Raw genomic sequence first — 25,411 nt, 5'->3', positions numbered from 1 at the left:
GACTGTGACAAGCTTTGTGACAGGAGCAAAGACATCGGTGAAATCAAATCCTTCTAGTTGAGAGTATCCTTTTGCTACCAATCGGGCTTTGTATCGCTCAACAGAACCATCAGGTTTGTATTTGATACGGTAAACCCATCGACATCCAATAGCGGACTTACCAGGAGGTAGAGTTGTTAATGACCAAGTATTGTTAGCTTCTAGAGCATGTATTTCTTCTTGCATAGCTTTTTTCCACTTAGGGTCGGTTTGTGCAGCAGAGAAAGATGATGGTTCAGATTCTTTGGTGATATTGTTGATAAAGCAAATGTGATTGGGATTGTATGCTTTAGAGTCAAGAAAATGAGAAATGGGATATTGTGGAGTTGTAGACACATTGCATATGTAGCTAGAAAGGTAACTGGGAGGTTTATGTTGCCTTTGAGATCGTCGAAGGGAGTTTGGTGGTGGTGGTGGTGGAGAATTGGAGCACGGTTGTGCATGTATGGGTGAGTTAGTTATGGAATGATTGCTTTCAGGAAAAGGTGTTTCTAGAACAACAGGCATATTTGTGGTTTGTGCTTCAATGGGTGGTATAGGTAGTGGCAATATAGGGTTGAGAGTTGCTTGCGTAGCTAAAGTAGGTTCATATTTAAAAGGAAAAATATTCTCATAAAAAACAACATCTCGACTCACAAAAACTTTATTAGAGTTAAGGTCATATAGCCTATAGGCCTTTTGACCTTGAGGATAACCAATGAAAATGCAACATTTTGCTCTAGGATCAAACTTATTAGGGTGATTTTGTATGGTAGATGCATAACATAGGCAACCAAAAGCACGTAAGGTAGTAAAATCAGGGGAATGTCCAAAAAGGACTTCAAAAGGAGTTTTATTTTGCAAGACTGGGGTAGGGGTACGATTGATAAGATAAGTAGCAGTTAAAACACAATCGCCCCAAAATTTAAGGGGCAGTCTTGCTTGAAAGCTCAGAGCACGTGCCACATTGAGAAGATGGCAGTGCTTGCGTTCAACAACTCCATTTTGTTGGGGTGTGCTAGGACAACTGAATTGTTGCAAAATTCCATATTGAAGTAAGATATTTTGAAAATCAATTTTTGTGAACTCAGAACCATTATCAGAACGGAAAGTTTTAACGAATGTATTAAAATGATTCTTAACATATGCTAAGAAACGAATAAGCAACAAAAAAACATCAGATTTGTATTTCATCATAAAAATCCAAGTAGCTCTAGAATAATCATCAACGATAGTTAAAAAATAATGATGTCCAGTCCGGGTAGGAATAGAATACTTACCCCAAATGTCAGCATGAATTAAATCAAAACAAGCAGTAGTTGAAGTATGACTGATAGGAAAAGATAAGTGTGTTTGTTTGGACATATGACAAATATCACAAGGATCTTTAAAATCAGAACAACCTAGTGTAGAAATTAAATGTTTAAAAACTGAATGAGATGGGTGACCAAAACGAGAATGCCATGTATTAGGAGTGATGGTGGTTAATGCAGTGGATTGCGGTGCATCACTAAAGAAATATAAGTCATTGCGTTCATGGCCCCGACCAATCTCCATCTTCGTTGAAAGGTCCTGAAACACGCAATAATTAGGAAAGAAAATGACAGTGCAATTTGAATCTTTTGCCAATTTTTGCACAGATAGCAAGTTAAATTTAAATGTAGGGACATATAAAACATCAATCAAATTAATATTCGGGGATATACGAGCATGTCCAATACCACATACAGGAATTGCATTACCAGTAGGAACAGATATATTTTTCACAATATTATTATATTTAGGCAACTCAGTAAAAATAGAGAGATTGAAACAAACATGATCAGTAGCACCTGTGTCAATAACCCATTCATTTGAAATATTGAAAATAGAAGTTAAGGCTAGAGACTTACCAACGAGGTTTGCTTTAGGCTCCTTTACCTCTTGTAGCAATCGGATTAATTGTTGAAGTGATTCGGAAGGAATAGGTGAGGTTGACTGGGCCGTCATAGGTTGACTATTAGTATTTTCTTTTTTGTAGAATTTGTGCCCGGGAGGATACCCGTGAAGTTTGTAGCAAACTTGTTGCGTATGACCAAGTGTCCCACAATGAGCACACTGTGGTCGTGCTCGATTGTTACCCGGACGAGATGGGGAGGATGATGCATGCATCCTGTTTGTAGAAGATTGGTTGGCAGCGGCAGTAAATTGAGGCATGGAGGATATATGAGATTGCAACGGGGCTGGTGTATCAATATCAATCCAGGCTGCTTGAAGAGCTGAATGATCCACTGGATGTCCGTAACTTTCGCTCTGTACACGTTGTGATTCATCTTGAAGCAATAATGAGTAAGCATTTTTAACTGTAAGAAGCTTACCATTAAGCAACAGTTGGCTCCGTGGTTGAGCGAAAGTGTCTCGAAGGCCCATGAGAAATTGCATCAGTCGGCGACGCTCCGTTTGTGCAATGTATTCCTTGCGAGCAGAGCATGAACATTTAGGTGGAGGATCCAACAGGTTTAATTCGTCCCAAAGCGCACTCAAATGATTATGATAATCTGCTATGGATGCATCACGCTGGGAAAAGGTTGCTATACGCTTTTCAAGTTCATAGATGCGAGGTCCATTCGCGGTAGAAAATCGTTCTTGTAAATCTATCCAAGAGGAGGCAGCGTCGGTGGCATATAGGACAGTGTTAGCCAGTGATGAGTGTATTGAATTGAGGATCCATGACATCACCATGTTGTTCACCCGATGCCAACGAGCGTGATTGGGATGGACAGCATCTGGCATGGGAAGGGATCCGTCAACAAAACAAAATTTGTTGCGCCCTTTAAGGGCCATTGTCATCGCCCGTGCCCACGGATTGTAGTTATCAATGCCGGTGAGAACATTGCTAACGAGCGTGGTGCCCGTGCCATCAGAAGAGTGGAGATAATATGGATTTTCAGCGTCGAAAGGGACGATGACGGGTTGCTACTGAATGGCAGAACCACTAGTGTTGATGGTAGATTCATCTGTAGGTGTTGTAGCCATCTTTAGAGACTAGAATGAAGTGCCAAAAGAAATCAACAAAGATGAATAAGCTTTGAAAAATAAAAACCTTCTGATACCATGTTATGTACGCAAGAATACATGAAGAAGGAGAAAAAAATATATTAATGGTGTATATTAACTTGCAGTGTAGTAAGGATTACATGGCATATATACAACTGCATTCTAACGGTAAAAAATAATAGAAAAGGTAGAAATGCATGTAATTAGGCTATTTACCTAAAAAGCTACATTAATAATATGGAAATAATATAACTAAATATATACATAATTAATATAGCAAATATTGTTCTACACTTTGTGAGTTGAAGTTACAAGGACCCCTTGAGTATGAGTCATTGCATGTGATCCACATTATTTTGATTAAACTTGTTATCCCATATGCCTATCCCGTATCCCCTATTTCTCAAACTACATTTTGAAATATTATGACACATGTGTGCTATGATGTAATATACTAAAATGTTATGAAATAATGAGACCTGGTGGAACACTCCCGGAAATGTTGTGATGTAATGAGACCCGGTGGAACACTCCCGGAATTATGATGTAATGAGACCCGGTGGAACACTCCCGAAAATGTTGTGATGAAACCCGGTGAAACACTCCCGAAAATGTTATGATGAGATAATTATGATTATATATATATATATATATATATATATATATATATATATATATATATATATATATATATATATATATATATATATATATATATATATATAATCGCACTCAGGTGCGAATGCTTCGCCCAGGCGCGAAATAGGAATGAATTCTGTCCGTCCACGTGTCCAGATCTAATGGATGAGAAACACTGATTTTTTTTAAAAATGCGGTGATATTTTCGTAAATAATTGAATATCGAAGTGCAAGTAAAATGTATTACAAGTGCATGTAAAATGTATTATAGGTGCAAGTAAAAATTTACACTGAGCATCAATACTTAGTTGCACCTATAGTTCTAAGTAGTTGCACTTATAGTTCTAAGTAGTTGCACACATAGTTATAAGTAGTTGCACCTAGGTGTATGAATGTTTGCGAGTGGTTTTCAGGGGTATTACTACCCGCTAAACTCAGACCAATGAATGTTAACTAGGCAAAATTACATGCACTTATAGGTGAAAATAGGTGCACCTATAGTTATAAGTTGCACCTATATTTATAAATAGTTGCACATATAGTTATAAGCACACCCAGGTGCATGAATGTTTGCGGAAAGTGAATGCTAACAAGGCAAAATTACATGCACTTATAGGTGAAAGTAGGTGCACTTGTAAGTGATTTTACTTGCACTTCGATGTTCAATTATTTATGAAAATGCCACCGCGTTTTTTTTAAGTTATTAGATATGGACACGTGTAGCGCGCGGATTCGTTCGCATATTCCTTCCTGGGCACTTATTCGCACCTGAGTGCATCCCTCTATATATATATATATATATATATATATATATATATATATATATATATATATATATATATATGTATATATATATATATATATATATATATATATATATATACATATATATATATATATATATATATATATACATATATATATATATATATATATATATATATATAATACTCTTATACTAGTATTTTTTATGCGCGATGCGCAAAAAATAGGTGCCCAATATTAATACGTTATATTAAAATTTTAAATTTATTTATATTTTAGATATTTAAATTATTCTAAATAATAATAATATTAATGTAAATCATTTTTATAAATTTGATATTTATATTTATGTAATAATTAACATATAACTCAAATATTTAATGTGTATATATTATTATTAATGAAGAAGATAAGAAAAATATATAGTGGATGCATGTGCAGGGTAACAATAGTGGAAAAGATAACGGAAGTTATAACGGTAGGGGTATGTTTGTCCAAAATATTTTAATGTACAACCTTTATAGCATAATGTACAAAAAAAAACTTAACGGAAAAAACGGACATAAATCAGGGGTATAACTTCCATTCACACTTATTATGTTTTTAGATATATATATATATATATATATATATATATATATATATATATATATATATATATATAATACTCTTATACTAGTATTTTTTATGCGCGATGCGCAAAAAATAAGTGCCCAATATTAATACGTTATATTAAAATTTTAAATTTATTTAGATTTTAGATATTTAAATTATTCTAATAATAATAATATTAATGTAAATCATTTTTATAAATTTGATATTTATATTTATGTAATAATTAACATATAACTCAAATATTTAATGTGTATATATTATTATTAATGAAGAAGATAAGAAAAATATATAGTGGATGCATGTGCAGGGTAACAATAGTGGAAAAGATAACGGAAGTTATAACGGTAGGGGTATGTTTGTCCAAAATATTTTAATGTACAACCTTTATAGCATAATGTACAAAAAAAACTTAACGGAAAAAACGGACAAAAATCAGGGGTATAACTTCCATTCACACTTATTATGTTTTTAGATATATATATATATATATATATATATATATATATATATATATATATATATATATATATATATATATATATATATATATATATATATATATATATATATATATATATATATATATAATACTCTTATACTAGTATTTTTTATGCACGATGCGCAAAAAATAAGTGCCCAATATTAATACGTTATATTAAAATTTTAAATTTATTTAGATTTTAGATATTTAAATTATTCTAAATAATAATAATATTAATGTAAATCATTTTTATAAATTTGATATTTATATTTATGTAATAATTAACATATAACTCAAATATTTAATGTGTATATATTATTATTAATGAAGAAGATAAGAAAATATATAGTGGATGCATGTGCAGGGTAACAATAGTGGAAAAGATAACGGAAGTTATAACGGTAGGGGTATGTTTGTCCAAAATATTTTAATGTACAACCTTTATAGCATAATGTACAAAAAAAACTTAACGGAAAAAACGGACATAAATCAGGGGTATAACTTCCATTCACACTTATTATGTTTTTAGATATATATATATATATATATATATATATATATATATATATATATATATATATATATATATATATATATATATATATATATATATATATATATATATAATTCTCTTATACTAGTATTTTTTATGCGCGATGCGCAAAAAATAAGTGCCCAATATTAATACGTTATATTAAAATTTTAAATTTATTTAGATTTTAGATATTTAAATTATTCTAAATAATAATAATATTAATGTAAATCATTTTTATAAATTTGATATTTATATTTATGTAATAATTAACATATAACTCAAATATTTAATGTGTATATATTATTATTAATGAAGAAGATAAGAGAAATATATAGTGGATGCATGTGCAGGGTAACAATAGTGGAAAAGATAACGGAAGTTATAACGGTAGGGGTATGTTTGTCCAAAATATTTTAATGTACAACCTTTATAGCATAATGTACAAAAAAAACTTAACGGAAAAAACGGACATAAATCAGGGGTATAACTTCCATTCACACTTATTATGTTTTTAGATATATATATATATATATATATATATATATATATATATATATATATATATATATATATATATATATATATATATATATATATATATATATAATACTCTTGTGATTCTTGAAAGTGAGAGTGTATTATTGTTTTCATGTCTAGTACTAGCTTCTCTATGTTGTTCCATTATTGATTCATAAGTTAGCGTTAAGTTGTCATGCCACTTGATTCCAATGTTATGCATGATATGATGTTGCACCTTCTTGCTATTATTTTGGTTATTCACAAGATCGCATGTCACTTTGCCTATTCCTTGATCCATTAAATCAAACTTGATTGATTCATATCCCGTTAGTGTGTAGTAAGTATGTATACTTAAGTATGAATTGCATAAGTGCTTGTATATGAATTACACTTGCATGTGAGCTTAATGCCTATAGATAACTATTATTATTATTATTGTATAAGTATACCTATACACATGTGGTCCAATTTGTGTTATATCCATGATATTGATTGACTCGACGTGCCAATGTGTAAAATTATCTATTTTCAAAATCTATATCTATATCTATTTTACAAGATGGAGTGGTTTATACTTTGCATTCGTGCTAACGGGTTATTTTCGTATACTTTTTACTTAACCCCTTTCAAGTTTGACGATGACTGCTAAGCGCGAATAGAAAGAGCTAGTGTAGTATAGAGAGTTTTGGGTACTAGTTCCTAGATGTTTGTCAAACTCATAGACTTATCTTGATGTTAAACTCTAGTGGCTTAGTTACTTCGTATCATGTTTTGTAGTGCGTGACACTTTTTTGTTATGAGCTTGGACTCAGATTTACATTGGGTTATGTGGGCCCCTTTTTTGGAATAATATTTATGTTTGATAATTAGCCTTTCTGTGTAGTTGCTTTGAGGAGGGTGACTACGAAGTAGCATCTCCTTTGGTTGATTACTTGGGTTATTTAGTACTTTACCTATTGCGGGGTTGGCTCACGGGCACCAACCACCCGTGAGTCACACCCGCAAGGCCAATCTGAAAGCAGAAACAGTATAGACACGATGCAATACAGTAGGTTTCCTCCAACAATTCAACAGTGAAGAGATCAGACAAACAATAACCAAAACCAACAAGAATACTAAAAAACAAGGCTAGATCACTATCAATATCAACAAGGAATTCAAGAACAAGAGATATGATACAATAACAACACAAGAACACTTCCAAATCAAGACCTAACTCAAGAATATCAACAAGAACATAGTCAAGAGATTCAAGAACATCAAGAACATTTATATAAGTTGGAAATATATTTTGATGAACATGGAGTTTACCTTTTAAGCTAGCAAACCAAACCTCAAACACCAAGCAAATCACCCTAGCAATTCTTCTTCCTCTTGAACCTCTAAGAATTCTAAAACCCCAAAATAGAATAATAAAGATATGCAATAAAGATCATGAAATATGAAGGGAAAATGCATGGTAGGAGATGATCTTACTTAGTCTTGTAGTGAAGATGTATAAAAGATGAATCTAATTGGTGGAATTTCCCTTGTAGAAGATGAAAGTTATTTTCTATTGGATGGGAAGGATGAAGATGACGTGAGAGAAGAGTGAGAGTGGAATGCGGAGAAAGACAAATCTAGGATATTTTATGTAGGAGTAGATAGGATAAAATGATAGATACCAGGAATATATGCATTAAGTTAGGAAGATATAAAATTGGGTTATGTTATAAGGCAATCATTATTGCATGGACCATGGTCCACACAATTGTGTGAACCATAAATAAAAAGTACATTTTTAATATACTAAGGGTATATTATTTATGTACATAAGGTACATTTTTTTTAAATACATTTTTAATATACTAAGGGTACATTATTTTATATAATGTACCTTCAGTACAAAAATAATGTACTTTTAATATATTAAAAATGTACCTGATATTCATGGTCCACACAATAATTTGCCGTTATGAGGCACATGGGCTATTTTAATACATATAATATGCATGGGTCAATATTATACAAGTTGGGCCTTTTAATGAATATAATATAAGTAGGAAATAATACTAAGGTCCAAGAATAGTTTAGTCTTAGGAAATTGGGTATTTAATAATAATCCTTAGGAATTTGGACCATTAATGAATTTATATAAGTTAGGGATTTATTTATACTAAAAGGATTGTGCTAAATTGAAAGACTAAATCCCTTAGAGAATTATTACAGGATATAATTATCGGAATGAAAAATACGGGGTGTTACAATATAGGACATTGAGGGTAAGACATACCATAACTAGTTTCGGACTTGGCATTATGGGGATCAAACAAAATAGCCAGTACCCAAGTAGTCCATCAAAATCATATATATCTTGCTATATTGCATAAATGCCAAAATCTTTTGTAATCCGAAGATACTGGATAATATGTTAAACACTATTTCAATATTTCATTATATGATGAGCACTAAATGTTGCTAGCCATTTAATCACAAATACAATAACAGGCTTGTTGCGATTATAGAACTTCTGGTCCTAAATTGGTGCTCCAACGACAATGACGTAATGGTCTTTTGGTCCCAAGATATCCTCATTATCCTCATCAAGCTCTTTATGCATTTCAAACTTATTTATACAATCAACATAGATCAACTGGATTATAAATAAATAACTTCATTAGCAACTCTTTAATGAGCACATAATGACACATATTATTTACATATTCCTTCTTCAGGTGGAAAAATACTCAGTCAATCATAACCGTTTCAAGTCATACAAAGACCTTTGTAATTCAATGATATACACGTTGCGATTTTCATCTCCCTCATTTTGAGAACTTTAAATCCATCAAGGGCTTTTCCAAATAAATATTAGCGACTAATGACCCATTAGTATTTGGTCATGATGTTTATAAACTGCATATCTATATTTATCACACCCAGGGCCGTATTTTAAATTTTTGTAGCCCTGTTTTGGTAAATAAATGTGGCCCTACCAAAATCACAATTTTTATGTTTCGAACCTTTGACCTCCAAGTTAAAATACAATAAATACACATTTTTACCATCACTTTATAGAATCTCTTAAATTTAATTGAAAACTTTTAATTTTTATTTCTAAACTAGCTAAGTAAAAATTAAATATTGGGACCCTAAAATTTGGGGCCCCTCTAAAATTGGGGGCCCTGTGCGGTAGCCCAGCTTGCACAGCCTAAAATCCGCCCCTGATCACACCAAATCATTATTCCTATTTCTCTTTCGTACAAACATCTATTTGTAACCTACAGGGTTAACATTTAATGGTGTACATGTTATAAAGAGAATACATTTATCTAGTGAGTCGAGTTATGACTTAATTGCTCCTTTATATATTAAATTGTTAAGACACTTCTGGTGCCTATCTCTGGATCCAGATTGTCATATGATGTGAGCAAGTGAAAGCTAATTATGTTGTCGATAACTATAGTATTTGTATTATAAAATTTCTCCTTATTCATAAAATTCATGGCATTTTCTAAATCAACCAAATTGTTGTCATTTCCCAAATATATTTAGATATGGTTGTTTCGCACCCTCAGTATTATGATTATTTGGTGCACCTATAGATTTATTGGGTCTTTTGCCTTCTGGACAAACATTTCCAGAACATAATTCTATAACAGATTTCAAGAGTGACAAACTTAAGTTTCTTTAATAGATTTAGCTTTCTGCAAATTTTTAGTTTCTACTCCGATAGATATCATACACTTTTGATGTCAATGAATATCGGTAGATATATTTGATCCAATTTGGGGATGGTATATGGGATCTAGTCATTCTGTTATGATTAGTATTATCAATAGATATTATTTGCTAAAGTTGAAAATTGATTATATTTTGAACTTCCATTTCAGTCTAACTAGTATGTGGTTCAAAATATTGAAGATCATTTCATTCCATGAAATTTCTCAGCATTCTATTAAATTTGGGCTCTTATTTCCCCTAATGCCGAGAAACGACATTCATAAAGTATGCAGTCAGCGTACTTAATTATATATAGATCCCCCCTATCATGGGCTCTAGCTAGGTATTTAAGAAGCAGACATAGGTTTATAACCAAAATGTATACTAAGGAGGGTGTATTCAATCATGACTTTCATAGACTTTTAAAGACTTTTATGAACTTTAAAAGTTTGAAGGTATTCAATTCAAACTTTTAGGGAGTCTTTAAAAGTCAGACGGTATTCAATCAAGATTTTTAAAGAGTCTTTAAAAGTCGGGTGATATATATTCGATTAAGACTTTTAAAAAGTCTTTAAAAGTCATGTGGTATTCAAAAAGTTATGAACTTTTGTAGACTTTTTCTTCTCAAATATAAATAGTTAAAATCCAACCATCAACCCCAAGATTTCAAAATTTTCTTCCTACTAACTTTGACTATTTTCTCTCTCTATTTAAACTCTAATTTTTTTTCTCCCTATTTAAACTTTATAAACCTTATACCTAAATTCAATAATTTATTTTTTTTCTTCATTATCCTATATTTCTTCATACCTAAACTGTACCAATTTTTTATCTCTCCTAAACTTTACAATCTTCCTCTAAAAATTCGAAATAATAGTATTTTTACTTCATTATTGCTTGTTTATTTGTTTTTATTTTTATTTTTTTCTACTAACTTTTTATTTCTAACTTCTAAACTTTCTCCATGAACTTTTCTCCGTAACTTCTAAACTTTCTCTAATTCTCCCTAAATACATGAACATAACAAATTTTTCATCTATCACCGTCAAATTTTACTATGTGTTTCATAATATTCATATAAATACTTATATATCTTGATTTTTATTCTTTTTATGTTTATATTCGTAATATATTTTCTTTAACAACAGGTTACTATGAATAGCGAACTACTGTTTGCAACAGCAATTTGGGGCTGCAAATAGTAGCAAATTGAAGAATTTTATGATATATTATAACATGTTTTGTAAGAAAATTATATAAGTGGTAAGAATCAAAATCATTGAAAGTATGTAAGGATATAATCAATTTAGAATTTCAATGATTTGTGTAGACTTTTTAAAATAAAAAAGTTGATAAAAGTTTATAAATGTTTTTTGTAGACTTTTATAGAGTCTTACAAAGTTTTAAAAAGTTTTGAACGATTCTATAAAAGTCAATCGAAATTTATTAAATTCTATCATTTTAAAAGTCTTTAAAAGTCAACAAAAGTCATGAGTGAATACACCCCCCTTAGTTTCTTTGATATCCTTAGAAGTACACTATGGTGGTGACGTATGAATATAGATTGCATACTAATACTAAAACATAGATTGGAAATGCTTGAATATAAACCACGTACTAGGTGTTATAAAAAATAATTGTGATATGCAGTAGGTCAGATTTGGACAAAAAATAACAGTATGTCAAAATTGGATGTCCTCAAAACAAAAACAGATAATTTTCCCAACAAGATGTCCAACAAGTTTAGTACAAATTTGACTCATTATGTGTGCCTAATGTGACCCAACTGCTCAAGCTCGTCATAATTTAAAATAATTAGGTCATTAAATTTTAGAAATTATCGCAACACGATGAGTACTTAAAAGTATATACAATTCACCACAAGTGACATATAAAATTAGATAGTGCAAACACACACACATTAAACAAAAGTTATTAGAACACTCAACAAATTTTACAGAGATTAAATGCGAAATGGATATATAGATGGTGAGACCATTCAGGATTTCTAAAATCCATTTTTCTCTATTTATGAAGGGTAATCATCATCAAGTATTCACAACTTGCTTCCTTTAGGCAAACTAGCATGATGTGATCCACTTCTGACTTTCAAGCGCATAGCATTTTTGGCAAAGTAGCATAGCACTAAAGATAGAAGTTGTAGACCTCATTCATGATTCAAGAGTCATTAGTCACCCAAAGAGTAATATCCATTTTAGACGACCTTTTAGATCTTATTGGAAAAATATTCCAATGACCAAGCACATTATCAAGCAAGGGAATACTCAATAACTTAGGCATAACACTTAGTAAAATTTTGTCATGTATTACTACTAAAGTACAATGTAATCTGACTATCATAGAACACAATGAGACTCACACTATATTTAGTATGATTTTTTCATGTAGAAGACTTCTGGAGTCTTGTATTAATCTTGTTTTTCTATAGTTCTAATATAGTTTCACTTGTAAAACAATAATACTATATTATATTGGTCATATTTAGAGACGAATTCAACATTATGAACTTTCATATTTAGTTAATAGAATGGTAGAATAGAGTGGTCCTATCTTCATGCAAGTATGGAGTGTATGGGTTTTGAGAATTCTTGGATTGAGCTTATTATGCTATGTGTATAAGGTTAATATGAATGGTTTTATTACTGATCATATCATCCCCATGCGAGGTTTGCGGCAGGGAGACCTTCTTTCTCCCTACCTATTCATTTTATGTGCTAAGGGATTATCTCATTTATTAACCCAAGCACTCAGGAAGGGCAAAGCATCTCCTTGCGTTGTGGCACGGAGCTCCAGGTATATCCCACCTCTTCTTCGTAGATGACAGTTTACTATTTTTTAAATCATTGGTGTCGGAAGCTTTGGTGATAAGAATGTCTGCATGATTATGAGCATATGTCGGGAAAAACGGTCAATTTTTCGAATTCATGTATTGTTTTTAGTAGGAATATGGAGATGGAATGTCAAACAGCGATTTCGAGTATTTTTTTTTTGTGTTAATAGAACAAACAGAAAATACTTGGGCTTACCTTTGGGTATTGGTAAAAACCGAAGAGAGGTATTTGCGTTCATTGAGTCCAAGATGAAACAACGGCTAGGAGGTTGGTGTGAAAAGATATTATCTCGGGCTGGGAAAGAGGTGTTACTTAAGAGTGTAGCACAGTCCTTACCTACTTATATCATGAGTTTATACTACCTCCCGACAATTTTTTGTGAGCACCTAGAATGAATGATGAATACGTTTTGGTGGTAATCGAAGCAAGATGGAGGAGGTGTTAAATGGCTTGCTTGGAACCGTATGGCAGTCCCGAAAACTGAAGGAGGGTTGGGCTTTAAAAATCTTTCTAAGATTAATATTACTAGACAATACCAGCTCAGCAGGCAGCAACCAAATCAAGTCAGGGGTAGATCAGGCTTTTGCTATCTTGTTTTCAGCTGCAATGATTATAACGGCTTTTTCCGCCTCTTCCTGCTGTATATACTTCACCATCTTGTGATTAGGTGGTTAATAATTCAGTTCTCCTTTTTCCCTTTTCCTTTCCAAAATGTTTCACGCAAGTTCTTCCCTCACCTGAGCTCTCTGAACCTAGCCTCAACATGGTATCAGAGCGGCAAAGAGCAACCTATGCCGCGGCGGTGACCGGTACTGGAGAGTCCAGCCAAAGGTCACATCCTACCACGCCGACGTCGATCGTCCACACTCCGCCGATCGTCCAATCTCATTCTCCTGTTCACACATTTCAGGAAAACATTCCGCAGAGGAATGGCAGAACAGAAGATATAGAGAATCCTCTATACTTTAGCAGTAACGAGAGCTTTAACGCCATTCTCGTGAGTCCTCCTCTCACCGGCAGTAACAATTACGGCACATGGAGGATCGCGATGCGTGTTTCTCTAGAGGTTAAGAATAAATGGACCGTCGTTGAAGGAAGCACTGCCGCACCGGACCGATCGCACAACCGATATGCCGCATGGAGGAGATGCAACCTTATGATTTTCTCGTGGATTTACTCCGTTCATCCATCCATTGTACAAAGCATCATGTACATGGATAATGCCAAAGATGTCTGGAATGACCTGAAGAAACGATTTGCTCAGCAAGATCCACAACGGATCTCAAGCTTGCAGCACGAGATCTATTGTTTGAAGCAGGGAAGTCTTTCTGTGAGTGAATACTACACCAAATGCCGAGCTCTTTGGGAGCAGATGAACGAACTGAGGCCGCTTCCAATGTGTAGGTGCAATCCACGTTGTTCGTGCAATTTGCTCGAAGAAATCAGAACCGAGAGAGAAGTTGATCAGATCATCAAATTCCTCCAAGGTTTAAACGATGAGTACAATTCTCTTAAAACTAACGTGTTAGTTCTTGATCCGTTGCCAGATATCCACAGGATTTTTGTTATGGCTGAGAAGTACGAAAGATAGATAAGTGCTGCAAATCTCAATAGCTTAGACATAAGCCATGCTAATGCCATACAGACCACACAAGCAACGAATGAGGAGGTTGTGGCTGCAGTTAATTACTTTAATAGCAGGAAAAATATGAATAACAATGGTGCAAACAAGACTATTGCTAAATGTACGTTTTGCGGGATGAACGACCACACCGAGGAGAAGTGCTACAAAAAGCACGGCTATCCTCCCGGGTGGGTACATGGCTTCAAATCGAAGGGAAAGCAACAGGCACTGACAGCCTCTGCAAGCAGTGATAGCAGTAGTTCATCCGAACAAATTCAGAAGCTCATCTACTTATTACAGACACAAATGGGACATAACAACATCTCTACCTCTGCATCTGTTTCTCTCATCCCTGCATTCAATAAAGAGGAATCAAATGAAGGTACATGCCTGGACAATGCCTATGTTAATTCTGTTAATTTGGATTCTTCTAAGTGGATATTAGACTCGGGAGCTACTGATCATATAGCATGTTCACTAGACTTATATGATGATTACCATACTATAAGAGGGGCAGTAGTTAATTTACCAAATGGTAGACACATTACAGTGGAACACATTGGAAACATAAGGCTCAAAGAGGACTTGTGGCTAAGAAATATTCTGCACATACCAAGCTTTCAATTCAACATATTATCTGTCAATAAACTTCTCCAGGATTCATCTTATACTCTTGTTTTCACTTACTCCTGTTTTCACAACCGATCAGTGCCTACTTCGGGGGAAAGATGGGAAGATGACTGGTTTTGCTAAGGAAGAAAAGGGGGGGTTATACTTGCTGCTTGAATCACCAGGAAACTGTGGAAAATCATGCAACCATCTTGTTATGTCTTGTAGTATTGATGTTTGGCATCAACGGTTGCGACACTTCCCCATTAATAAAATGCAGCATTTACATAATTTCCCTGTGCCTAGTAATAAAAGCTTAGCATGTGAAGTCTGTCATCTTGCCAAACACAAAAGGTCTTCCTTTCTTACAAGTAATACTGTAACAAAGTTTTGTTTTGAACTACTACATGTAGACATTTGGGGCCCGTTTATGGTTCAATCGTTGGGGGGAGAACGATATTTTTTAACCATTGTAGACGATCATTCGAGGTATACGTGGCTGCATTTAATGAGAATAAAATCTGAAACGCAAGATTTGATTAAGAAGTTTCACAGATTTGTTCACACACAGTTTGGCTTACCAATTAAGATCATACGCAGTGACAATGGAGGGGGGGTTTAATATGATGAAGTTATTTGATGAAAATGGCATTATTCATCAGCGGTCTTGTGTGAATACGCCTCAACAAAATGCAGTGGTAGAACGAAAACACCAACATATATTGAATGTAGCAATGGCCCTTCGATTTCAAGCAGATCTCCCTTTGAATTTTTGGGGGCAGTGTGTTCTTCATGCTGCTTCCTTAATCAACCGGCTTCCATCTCTAGTTATTGAATGGCAGAGCCCGTACCAACGGTTGCATGGGAAGGCTCCAGACCTCAACAACATCAGAGTTTTTGGCTGCCTTTGCTTTGCCTCCACCCTACCTCACTCAAGACATAAGATGGCAGCAAGGAGCAGAAAAGGTATTTTTATTGGTTTTCCTGCAAATATCAAGGTTATTTGGTTTATGATGTTCATGAAGAGGTGGTTTTTCCTTCCCGTGATGTGGTATTTTATGAAAGTCAATTTCCCTTTGGCAAGGAAAATCGAAAAATAGCTGAGAACTCTACATCAACATGTGAACCTTCACTGCCAATCATCCCAGTCTCCAACTGTGAAGAATTTGATTTTCAAGAATCAAATGCTAATGTAAATCCCCCTCAGACAGAGAGCAGCAAGTTTGATGATGAGGCAGCAGTTTCTGACAGTAACCAAATCCCAGCAAACTTCTTCAATGAGACAGTGCACACAGATAGCCCCCAAAACATGGTTCAGCCCGAATTGGAAGACAATGCTGCAGATTCGATGGATACCACAAGCTCAGCAACTAGGGAATGTCAGCCTGACCCTTCCATCTGCCTCAGACGATCAAGTAGGCAAAGGCACATCCCATGCAAATTACAAGATTATTATTGTGATGCAGTGGCAAAGAATAGGACAGCACCTCATGTTCTATCCAAGGTAGTCTCTTATGATGGCCTTACTTCTGATCATAAAGCTTTCTCAATGGTTGTTACTGTTATACATGAACCCAGGACCTATAATCAGGCCATCAAACATGCTTATTGGAGAGAGGCAATGAACGCCAGAAAATAACACTTGGGAGTTAACTGACCTTCCCCTGGGCAAGACACCTATCGGTTGCATGTGGGTGTATAAAACTAAGCTAAAAGCAGATGGCAAGGTGGAGAGGTACAAGGCAAGGCTCGTAGCCAAAGGCTACACACAACTTGGTGTAGACTACCTCGAAACCTTCTCACCGGTGGCAAGAATAACCACAATCCGGACCTTCTTAAGTGTTGCTGCTAGAGGCTGGCATATCCACCAAATGGATGTCAACAACGCCTTCTTGCACGGTGATTTAAATGAAGAGGTGTACATGGAATTACCACCCGGCTTCCAAGCTGAAAAACCAAACCAAGCTTGCAGATTATTGAGATCGTTGTATGGCCTAAAACAAGCAAGCAAGCAATGGAATTCAAAACTGAATATGGCATTACTAAGTCTTGGTTTTATTCAATCAAAGTCTGATCCATCTCTATTCACCAAAGGAGCTGGTATAAACTTCATCGCATTGTTAGTATATGTCGACAATATCATTGTATCCAGTGCACAAATACAATTGATTCAAGAACTCAAGGAATTCCTGGACACTACCTTCAAGATTAAAGACCTTGGCTGCTTGAGCTATTTTCTGGGCATCGAGGCAAAATATTCAGTTGAAGGATTAAACATATGCCAAAGGAAGTATGCGTTGGAAATACTTGATGAAGCCGACTTCCTTGGTTGCAAGCCTGTATGCACACCAATGGCACAAGGTTCAGCTTTAGTTCATGGTGATGGCACTGCAGTTGACAATCCCAGTAGCTACAGACGTCTGGTAGGGAGGCTGCTATACCTTACTGCCACGAGACCAGACATAGCCTTCGCCGTTCAACAACTAAGCCAGTTTGTTGATGCTCCCACGAATAAACACTTGGCAGCAGCTCATAGAGTCCTACGCTACATCAAAACATCTCCTGGCCAATGCATTTTCTATCCCTGAAATACAGCCCTGCAACTCCAAGTCTTCTCCGATTGAAAATCCATTACGGGTTACTATGTGTTTCTAGGAGGAGCATTGATCTCATGGAAAGCCAAAAAGCAAGCCACAGTTTCAAAGTCGTCTTCTGAAGCAGAATACCGTGCTTTGGCTTCCACCGAATGCGAAGTCCAGTGGCTCACCTATCTTCTTCATGATTTACAGGTCAAGATGGATAAACCAGCAACTATATTTTGTGACAATCAAATCCGCCATCGCCATAGCCGAGAATCCCGTGTTCCACGAACATACAAAGCACATTGATATTGATTGCCACATCGCCCGTGAAAAACTATCTCAAAAGTTGATCAAGCTTCTATCGGTCTCTTCTTCAAATCAGATAGCCGATGGGTTTACTAAAGCTCTCTCTGCTCTAATATTTTAGAATTTCAAGTATAAGCTGGGTATGCAAGACTTGCACACGCCAGCTTACGGGGGGTATTAGACAATACCAGCTCAGCAGGCAGCAACCAAATCAATTCAGGGGTAGATTAGGCTTTTGCTATCTTGTTTTCAGCTGTAACGACTGTAACGGCTTTTGCCGCCTCTTCCTAATGTATATACTTCACCATCTTGTGATTAGGTGGTTAATAATTCAGTTATCCTTTTTCCCTTTTCCTCTCCAAAATGTTTACGCAAGTTCTTCCCTCACCTGAGCTCTCTGAACCTAGCCTCAACAAATATTGCCTTTCTAGCTAAACAAGGATGGAGAATGATAGATAAACCGATGTCTATTGTTGCAAGGCTTTATCAAGCTAGATATTTTAATGGCAAGTCTTTTTTGGAGGCAACTCTTGGTACTAATCCTAGCTATTGTTGGCGGTCAATTCTTGCAGGCCAAGCTGTTCTAGAAAGGGGATATTTTCGTCGAATTGGAGATGGGCGCACCACTAAAATCTGGGGCCAACTTTGGTTACCAGATAAAGAAAATCCATACATTCAAACTCCAGTATCATTTATGCATGGTGAAGCAGTTGTTGAGGCATTGATTGATCCAAGCTCTAATGACTGAGATGTGAATTGAATCTCCTTCGAGAGTTGTTTATCCAGAGGGATGTTGATCTTATTCTATCACTGCCGGTTACAAATGATGTGGCGGACAAGCGGTGTTGGCATGGTGACATAAGGGGAATATTTTCAGTACGCCATGGTTATCGACTATTGATGGAAAATAACTCGCTGTCTCCCACTCCTTTCAAGGCTTGGAGTAAACTATGGCAGTTGAAGCGGCCTCCCAAGGTTGTAAACTTCGTTTGGCGTTGTGCACGTTCAATTCTTCCGACTGTTGTTTCTTTGGCTTTTAGAGGTATTGACGTTGATATTCAGTGTCCACTTTGTCGAAGAAGTCCTGAAACTCTGAAACATGCTCTCCTTGACTGTCCCGAAGTCTCCGAAGTATAGCGAGGAATATTAGATCCTACGATTCATGCAGATGATATTTTTTAGGATTGGTTCTCCAGTCTTTTCATGCAGGATGATAGTATGAAGCTTATGAAGTGTAAGGCAGTCTGTTGGAGCCTGTGGAGGCGACGAAATGACTGAGTGTGGAACCAGAAATGCTGAACAATTGAAAGCATAAAAGCAGGGCCCATTTTTTGAATTTTGTAGTCTGGTTCTTATAAATAAATGAAGCTCTATCAAAAGTATAAAGTGTAATCTTTAAAACTAATACCCTAAAATATATGGTTATTCTTTTCAGAATGGTTTTTTCATATTCAATTAATTAGGTCCTAATTATTAATTAGGATAGAGAAGTGATTTGGGAAAAAACTAATGAGTTTTAAGATTAATTATAATTTTTTTTTATTTCTTAAGTAGCTTGGTCAAAAATAAATATTATTGAGGCCCTCTAAATATTGAGGCCCTGTGTTGTTGCTCATCTTGTACGCCCTAAAATCCAGCCATGCATAAAAGTGATGGTAAATGACTGTATGATGGAGTGGCAAGCCTATAATGAAGCACCTATGAGCCCAGTGAACATTCCGCCTGCTTTGAACCTCCCTGAAGGCTGAAGCTATCCCAGTTTCGACGATGATTGTGGAACTCGATGCATCCATTCCTCGTAACATTGAGACCAGTTATTATGGTATTATGGTTCTAAGTAATACTGGTTTTTTTGTGGCTGCGAAGAATTGTCCGGTTCGTTGTCTGAATAACCCCCATCTAGCGGAGGTTATGGCTGTGAAAGAAGCACTTTCCTGAATTCTTGAACAAGGCTGGCGAAGGGTGGTAGTTCATTCGGACTGTCAGATGATATGCAGATTCCTTAATCATGATTTACCGGATTATTCTTATGCTGGTTGTGTATTATTAAATCAATGTCGGTCTCTAAAAAGACACTTTGAAATAGTGTCTATCAAGTATGTTCCTTGATCAGTGACTAAGCTCGATCATGCATTAGCAAAGGCTGCAAGTTCTCAATAACATGGTCATTCTAGTTGTTTTTCATATATTTCGCATGAACATTTAATGTCTTAATTTGAATAAAGGTTGATTGCTTTCAAAAAAAAAAATATTGAATATAGCAATCATTCAGGGATTGATATAGGATCTATGGATCCTTTTCGATCAAATACTCATAATCGGGGGCTTGAGCCAAGGGGTGATAGATAAAAATGAGTGCCCTTAGTTTACTTTTAAATACTCAATTTGAGATTTATTTTACTGTGGAAGACTCATTTATAATAAAAATTAGCACCATAAATAAATTTCAATTTGGACAAATAACAATTAACTTTTAAATCAATACCAAATCAATTTTACATGGGAGTTATTGTCTTAGTATTGTTATCTTATAATTAGTGCTATAAATTTCGCCTTCTAGACAATACTATATTTATAATTTAGCCTGCAACTTCATTTATAAGATGTGAAATTATTGACATTATATTTTGCCTTCTAGGCAAAACTCCTATTAAGATTTTATAATTTATGACAAATTTTTACTATCAAGAGTCAACAAATTTTCTTTTATAATAGTAGTTGACATTGCTACAAAACAAATTTGAGCAAATGAATATTCTCAAATTTGAGACAATATAATGGATGAGTATTATGCAACATACCAATTATATTACCTATATATCACTAATAATAATCCATTGACGTAATTATTATATGCAATAACATGAATTATCCGTAGTAGACAATTCCATCTTCCCTCTTGGATTCTTCTGGAATCATCTGAACCAACCCTAGGATGAAATACACACTTAGGACAGAACTGCTAGAAATTGTTTGAAGATCCCAAACTGACCTTCCAGTAGTGGTAACTTCAAATTGCTCGAGTATCAACATCTAAAGAAAAACGTGTAGTTGATCTTAATCGAAATAAAAAATTAAGAGTAGAAAAATAAAAGTGAATTTTGAAGGGTTACGTTTTTTGGGATCAGAAGATGTCGAGAATTTCGAGGATGAAATTGTTGCAGAGTGGACAAGTTTTCCCCTTCTCAGCCCAGAGCTCCCTTGAGCAGAGCCTGCAAAATGTGTGTCCACATGGATCGAATGCTTCCCCCTTGTGTCTAACCATACACACGCAGCAGTTACGGAATTCTCCTCCGTAATCCTCGCAACTGCCTCCGTCTTCCTCCTCCTCCTCCATCAATTGATCTCCCAAAAGCGCCATTAACGACATCCTCATCGGTTCATCTCCTTCTCCCTCCTCGCCTCCTTCGCTCTCCGCTTCTCCGCCTCTTCTGATCGACATCGAGCCCTGCAACTTCAAGCTCCGATTTCCCGTCCGGCTTTCGTTCCTCGTCAACGACATTCGATTCGACGGAGTTGACCTAAGCTCTCTTCTCGACGACGATGCCGTTAGCTCCGGCTTATATTCGCCCCCCGGATACTCCGCATCCGCGACCCGATTCGAATGCCTCCGGCTCATACTCCGGTTGTTCATCGGCACGTCCGAGGCGGGGACGGGGACGGTGGAAGTCCAGGCTGCGCCGCCGGACGGCTTCAGCCGGAGCTTCTCCTTGAAATGTTTCCATGTCTTCTTGTTATCCTTGCCATTCGAGTCGTCTTTTATCACATCCAGGAGAGTCCTGGTCTGCTGAGCATGAGACTGAGACTGAGACTGAGCCTGAGCCGGAGCCGGAGCCGGTGCTGGTGCCGGTGCCGGAGCTGGGGCTGGAGCTGGAGCAGGAGACGTCGCAGGCGCCTCATCTCCGCCCAATATAGCGAATAGCGTTAGACCGGCTAGATTGTCGCGACGGTTGTGATGAGCATCGGCGCCTTTGTCATCGGTTAACTGCTGCTTTTTCCTTCCTCCGCCTCCGTGCTTCATTCGCCTTTACTGTTCTGTGATCGACACTATTGTTAATTAGGTAAAATTAAGTGGAATTATTTCTCCGAATTGAATGTTTTGGATCTGCGTTTTCCTTTATTGTTTTGTTTTGGCTGTCTGTTTTGTTTGGTTAGAGATGAAGGAAAAGAAGGCAGCCATTGTCCGTGAGACGAGGGAGACTTGCTTAGCTGTGCTACAATGGAGCGAGTCAGACGGGATAGAAGTTTTCTGTTGGACATATATATTACTCCGTATAGCATTACAATAGATGAACATTCTTTTTACCACGTTATTTTTACTATTTAGAATCAATATCCATGGTTAATTGTTTATTACTACGTATTACTTTCCGTTTCTAGTGTTATATAATTATTAAAGGGAAAATGACATTTTTTTTCCTAAGTTATATACTTATAGCACTTTTTCTCCTTAAATTATTTAAGTGGCCCTTTTTCTGCCTGAAATGTTAAATGAACATATTTACCCTTAAAATAAATATTTTATTTATTTTTCTTCTCTAACAAATTATTACTATAATTTGGTTCAAACCAAAAAGATACTATAGCAACCAAACCAAAATATTCCAATTACAATTTAGAATCAAAACGCGATATTTAGAGTTTATTAAAATCGCGAAACGAAATGACCGGTTCATGTTCCAAACTGAAAAAATAAAATACATTTTTGTTGAATTTAGACTATTTTAAAATAAAAAATAAAATTTTAAAATTCAAAATCGTGAACCGGATCCGAAACCACCGGTTCACAGTTCAGGGTCCAGTTTTTTTGTTTCATAAATTTAATAAATAGAAATTCAAATATTGGGTTTTAGATCTGATTCGTAACCGGAAACTTTTAATTCGATTAGTATAGTGTCTAGTTCAGTTCGAACCAAACCGTAGTCATCGCTACATATACGCAATAATTTGTTGGAGAAGTAAAAATAAATAAAATGTTTATTTTAAGGGTAAAAATGTCAATTTAATATATCAGGGGGAAAAATCATCACTTTTAAAATAATTGAGGAGGCTAATGTGCTTACATAAATAATTAAGAGGAAAAAAGTGCTATAAGTATATAACTTAGGGGGAAAAAGTGTCATTTTTCCATTATTAAATTTAGTTATTATTCTTTTTTTGAGGTTATTTTGTTATTTAGAATTAATTAATATTTATGATTAAAGTTATATTTTCAACACATGATCTTCATTTTAAACAGTGAATATAATATTAATTTTTTAAATGATCAAAATACCTGCATATGTTAATGAAATTTGGAAAACGACACTTTTGGCTCATGAATTGTTTCAATTTTGAAATTTTGGTATCTATAAGTTAATTTAAACAAATTTAGCTTCTTAATTGTCCAATGTTATACTTTTAGTGCCTATTGTTATATAATAATCAAACTCAATTAACATATGAGTTTAATTTTTTCATTTAGAATCAATTTGCACAGTTACAAATGACGTTCACATGGAAAAAATAAAACTTTAACTATGGATGTTGATTCTAAAACATAATCTCATAAAAAAAGAGTTTGGTAATTATATAATATTAGGGGCTAAAAGTCAATATAATGGACAATTAAGGGACTAAATCTGGTTAAATCAATTAAAAGGGACCAAAATTTTAAAAGTGAAACAATTCACAAGGAAAAAGTATTGTTTTCCTTATTGCAGTTTAAAAATTATATAACACTACGGACTAAAAGTGCAACATTATAAATAATTAAGGAGCTAAATTTGTTTAAACTCCTGAACAAAACTTAACATGTGACATTTTAACACTTAAGGTGCGTTGTTATAATACTTAAGGTGCGTGTTTCTATCACTTAATATGTGCCATTTTTAACTCATTTCTTCCAGACACACATTTTTTTTTTAATTTTCATTGATTTGAGCCGTTGATTTAGATTTTAATGTTTGAGGTGCGTCAACCGCACAACCACATGGGAAGCTTTTACCACACCTGAATCCTAATTTCATTTGGTGATTTTGGTCCTCCCTTTGTGTCTGCGAGTCGCCGGTCGTGAGCCGCCTCTGGCTTCACCCGTCACCACCGTCTAGTCGCCGCTTCACCTCAGGTTTGTAGTCTCAGACCATCAATTCTGGATCAAACTGTACTGTTTTTAAATCCATGTGCATCAATTCTTGATCAAACTTGTTGGAATAAGGACTACATGATGAAGCTATGGAGAGGAAGAGAGAATGGAAAATGCAGAGAGGTTTATCTATTATGTTACCCAGAAGCTAGTACAGATAGGAGATATATATATACATGGTGTAAGGTATGGAAACGGTTTAAACAAGCTAGTGTAAAGACTTTAGTGCCCCTTTCTCTAGTGAGTGTATATCATCCTCCAACACCCCCCCCCCCCCCCCCCCCCGTAAGCTGGAGCGTGTAGACCCTATACGCCCAGCTTAGATATAAAAGAACGAAATCGGTTAGCTGCATCACCATAAATGAGAGCCTCTATCCTTCAGCAGATTCAGATCCAGAACTCAGCTCATCCACTGCAGCTTTTTGTAGATCAGATTCATGCCACTTGCAAATCATTCACATCATCTAATCTCATCAATCATCTCAACAAATTTCAATCCCAGAAAATCAGCAACATCAAGACTCATCAGATTGCTTTCACCTTGCTTTTGTCTTCCAGCTATTCAAAATTCCCATTCATCATGAGGCAATAGCTCAGAGCATCACAGCTGCTACATCATATACTTCTATCAGCTCAGCAAATTTTGCAAAGGACAACTCAAGCCAAAGGTCCACCTAGTTAGGTGAACCCTTCCTTTTCAAGACATGGGGACTCATTTCTTAGCACAGGATCATCCCCATGGTAGCTCTAAATAAACCATCCAACAAAACTCAATCACACATCATCTCTACTCTTCTGTTCAGATCAGTACTCTTCAGAGCCAGAACAGATCCTTAGCATATCAAAAGAGACATAAGGCATCTTTTCCCATTGTGAGATCAACCCTATGGCAGCACTTTCCTCCACCACATAGGCTTTAGAGAGTGCTGCAGCTCTTACCAACCTTCCAATCAGCACATCATTTACAACAAATTCCAAACTATTTCATGTTGATCCATCCCTTC

General features: G+C 35.3%; 3 protein-coding genes across 5 annotated transcripts; 1 reads left to right on the top strand and 2 right to left on the bottom strand.

Annotated features, from left to right (window-relative positions):
* Positions 1 to 1,359: 1,359 nt before the first annotated feature.
* On the bottom strand, positions 1,360 to 2,931 carry LOC109183982. The gene is made up of 2 exons (XM_019334010.1): positions 1,911 to 2,931; positions 1,360 to 1,590 (listed from the first exon to the last, which is right to left on the bottom strand). Exons 1-2 carry the CDS (start codon positions 2,845 to 2,847, stop codon positions 1,553 to 1,555), a joined length of 975 nt encoding a protein of 324 aa, XP_019189555.1. The 5' UTR covers positions 2,848 to 2,931; the 3' UTR covers positions 1,360 to 1,552.
* Positions 2,932 to 13,925: 10,994 nt separating this feature from the next.
* LOC109183989 lies at positions 13,926 to 14,753 on the top strand. Its single transcript, XM_019334015.1, has one exon. It carries the CDS (start codon positions 13,926 to 13,928, stop codon positions 14,751 to 14,753), a length of 828 nt encoding a protein of 275 aa, XP_019189560.1.
* A 6,318-nt stretch (positions 14,754 to 21,071) lies between these two features.
* LOC109183977 (translation initiation factor IF-2-like) lies at positions 21,072 to 22,326 on the bottom strand. Of its 3 annotated transcripts, none has more exons than XM_019334003.1 (2): positions 21,397 to 22,326; positions 21,072 to 21,316 (listed from the first exon to the last, which is right to left on the bottom strand). In XM_019334003.1, exon 1 carries the CDS (start codon positions 22,302 to 22,304, stop codon positions 21,408 to 21,410), a length of 897 nt encoding a protein of 298 aa, XP_019189548.1. In that variant the 5' UTR covers positions 22,305 to 22,326; the 3' UTR covers positions 21,072 to 21,316; positions 21,397 to 21,407. The 3 variants fall into 3 exon arrangements, with proteins under 3 accessions (XP_019189548.1, XP_019189549.1, XP_019189550.1); XM_019334004.1 differs by having other exon boundaries at positions 21,072 to 21,202; XM_019334005.1 differs by having other exon boundaries at positions 21,072 to 22,078; positions 22,163 to 22,326.
* Positions 22,327 to 25,411: the final 3,085 nt, after the last annotated feature.

This window comes from Ipomoea nil, unplaced genomic scaffold, assembly GCF_001879475.1.
Source record: "Ipomoea nil cultivar Tokyo-kokei standard unplaced genomic scaffold, Asagao_1.1 scaffold1237, whole genome shotgun sequence".
NCBI classification, from domain to species: Eukaryota; Viridiplantae; Streptophyta; class Magnoliopsida; order Solanales; family Convolvulaceae; genus Ipomoea; species Ipomoea nil.
The sequence above is the reverse complement of the archived record's forward strand: the minus strand, read 5'-3'. Positions and strand labels throughout refer to the sequence as shown.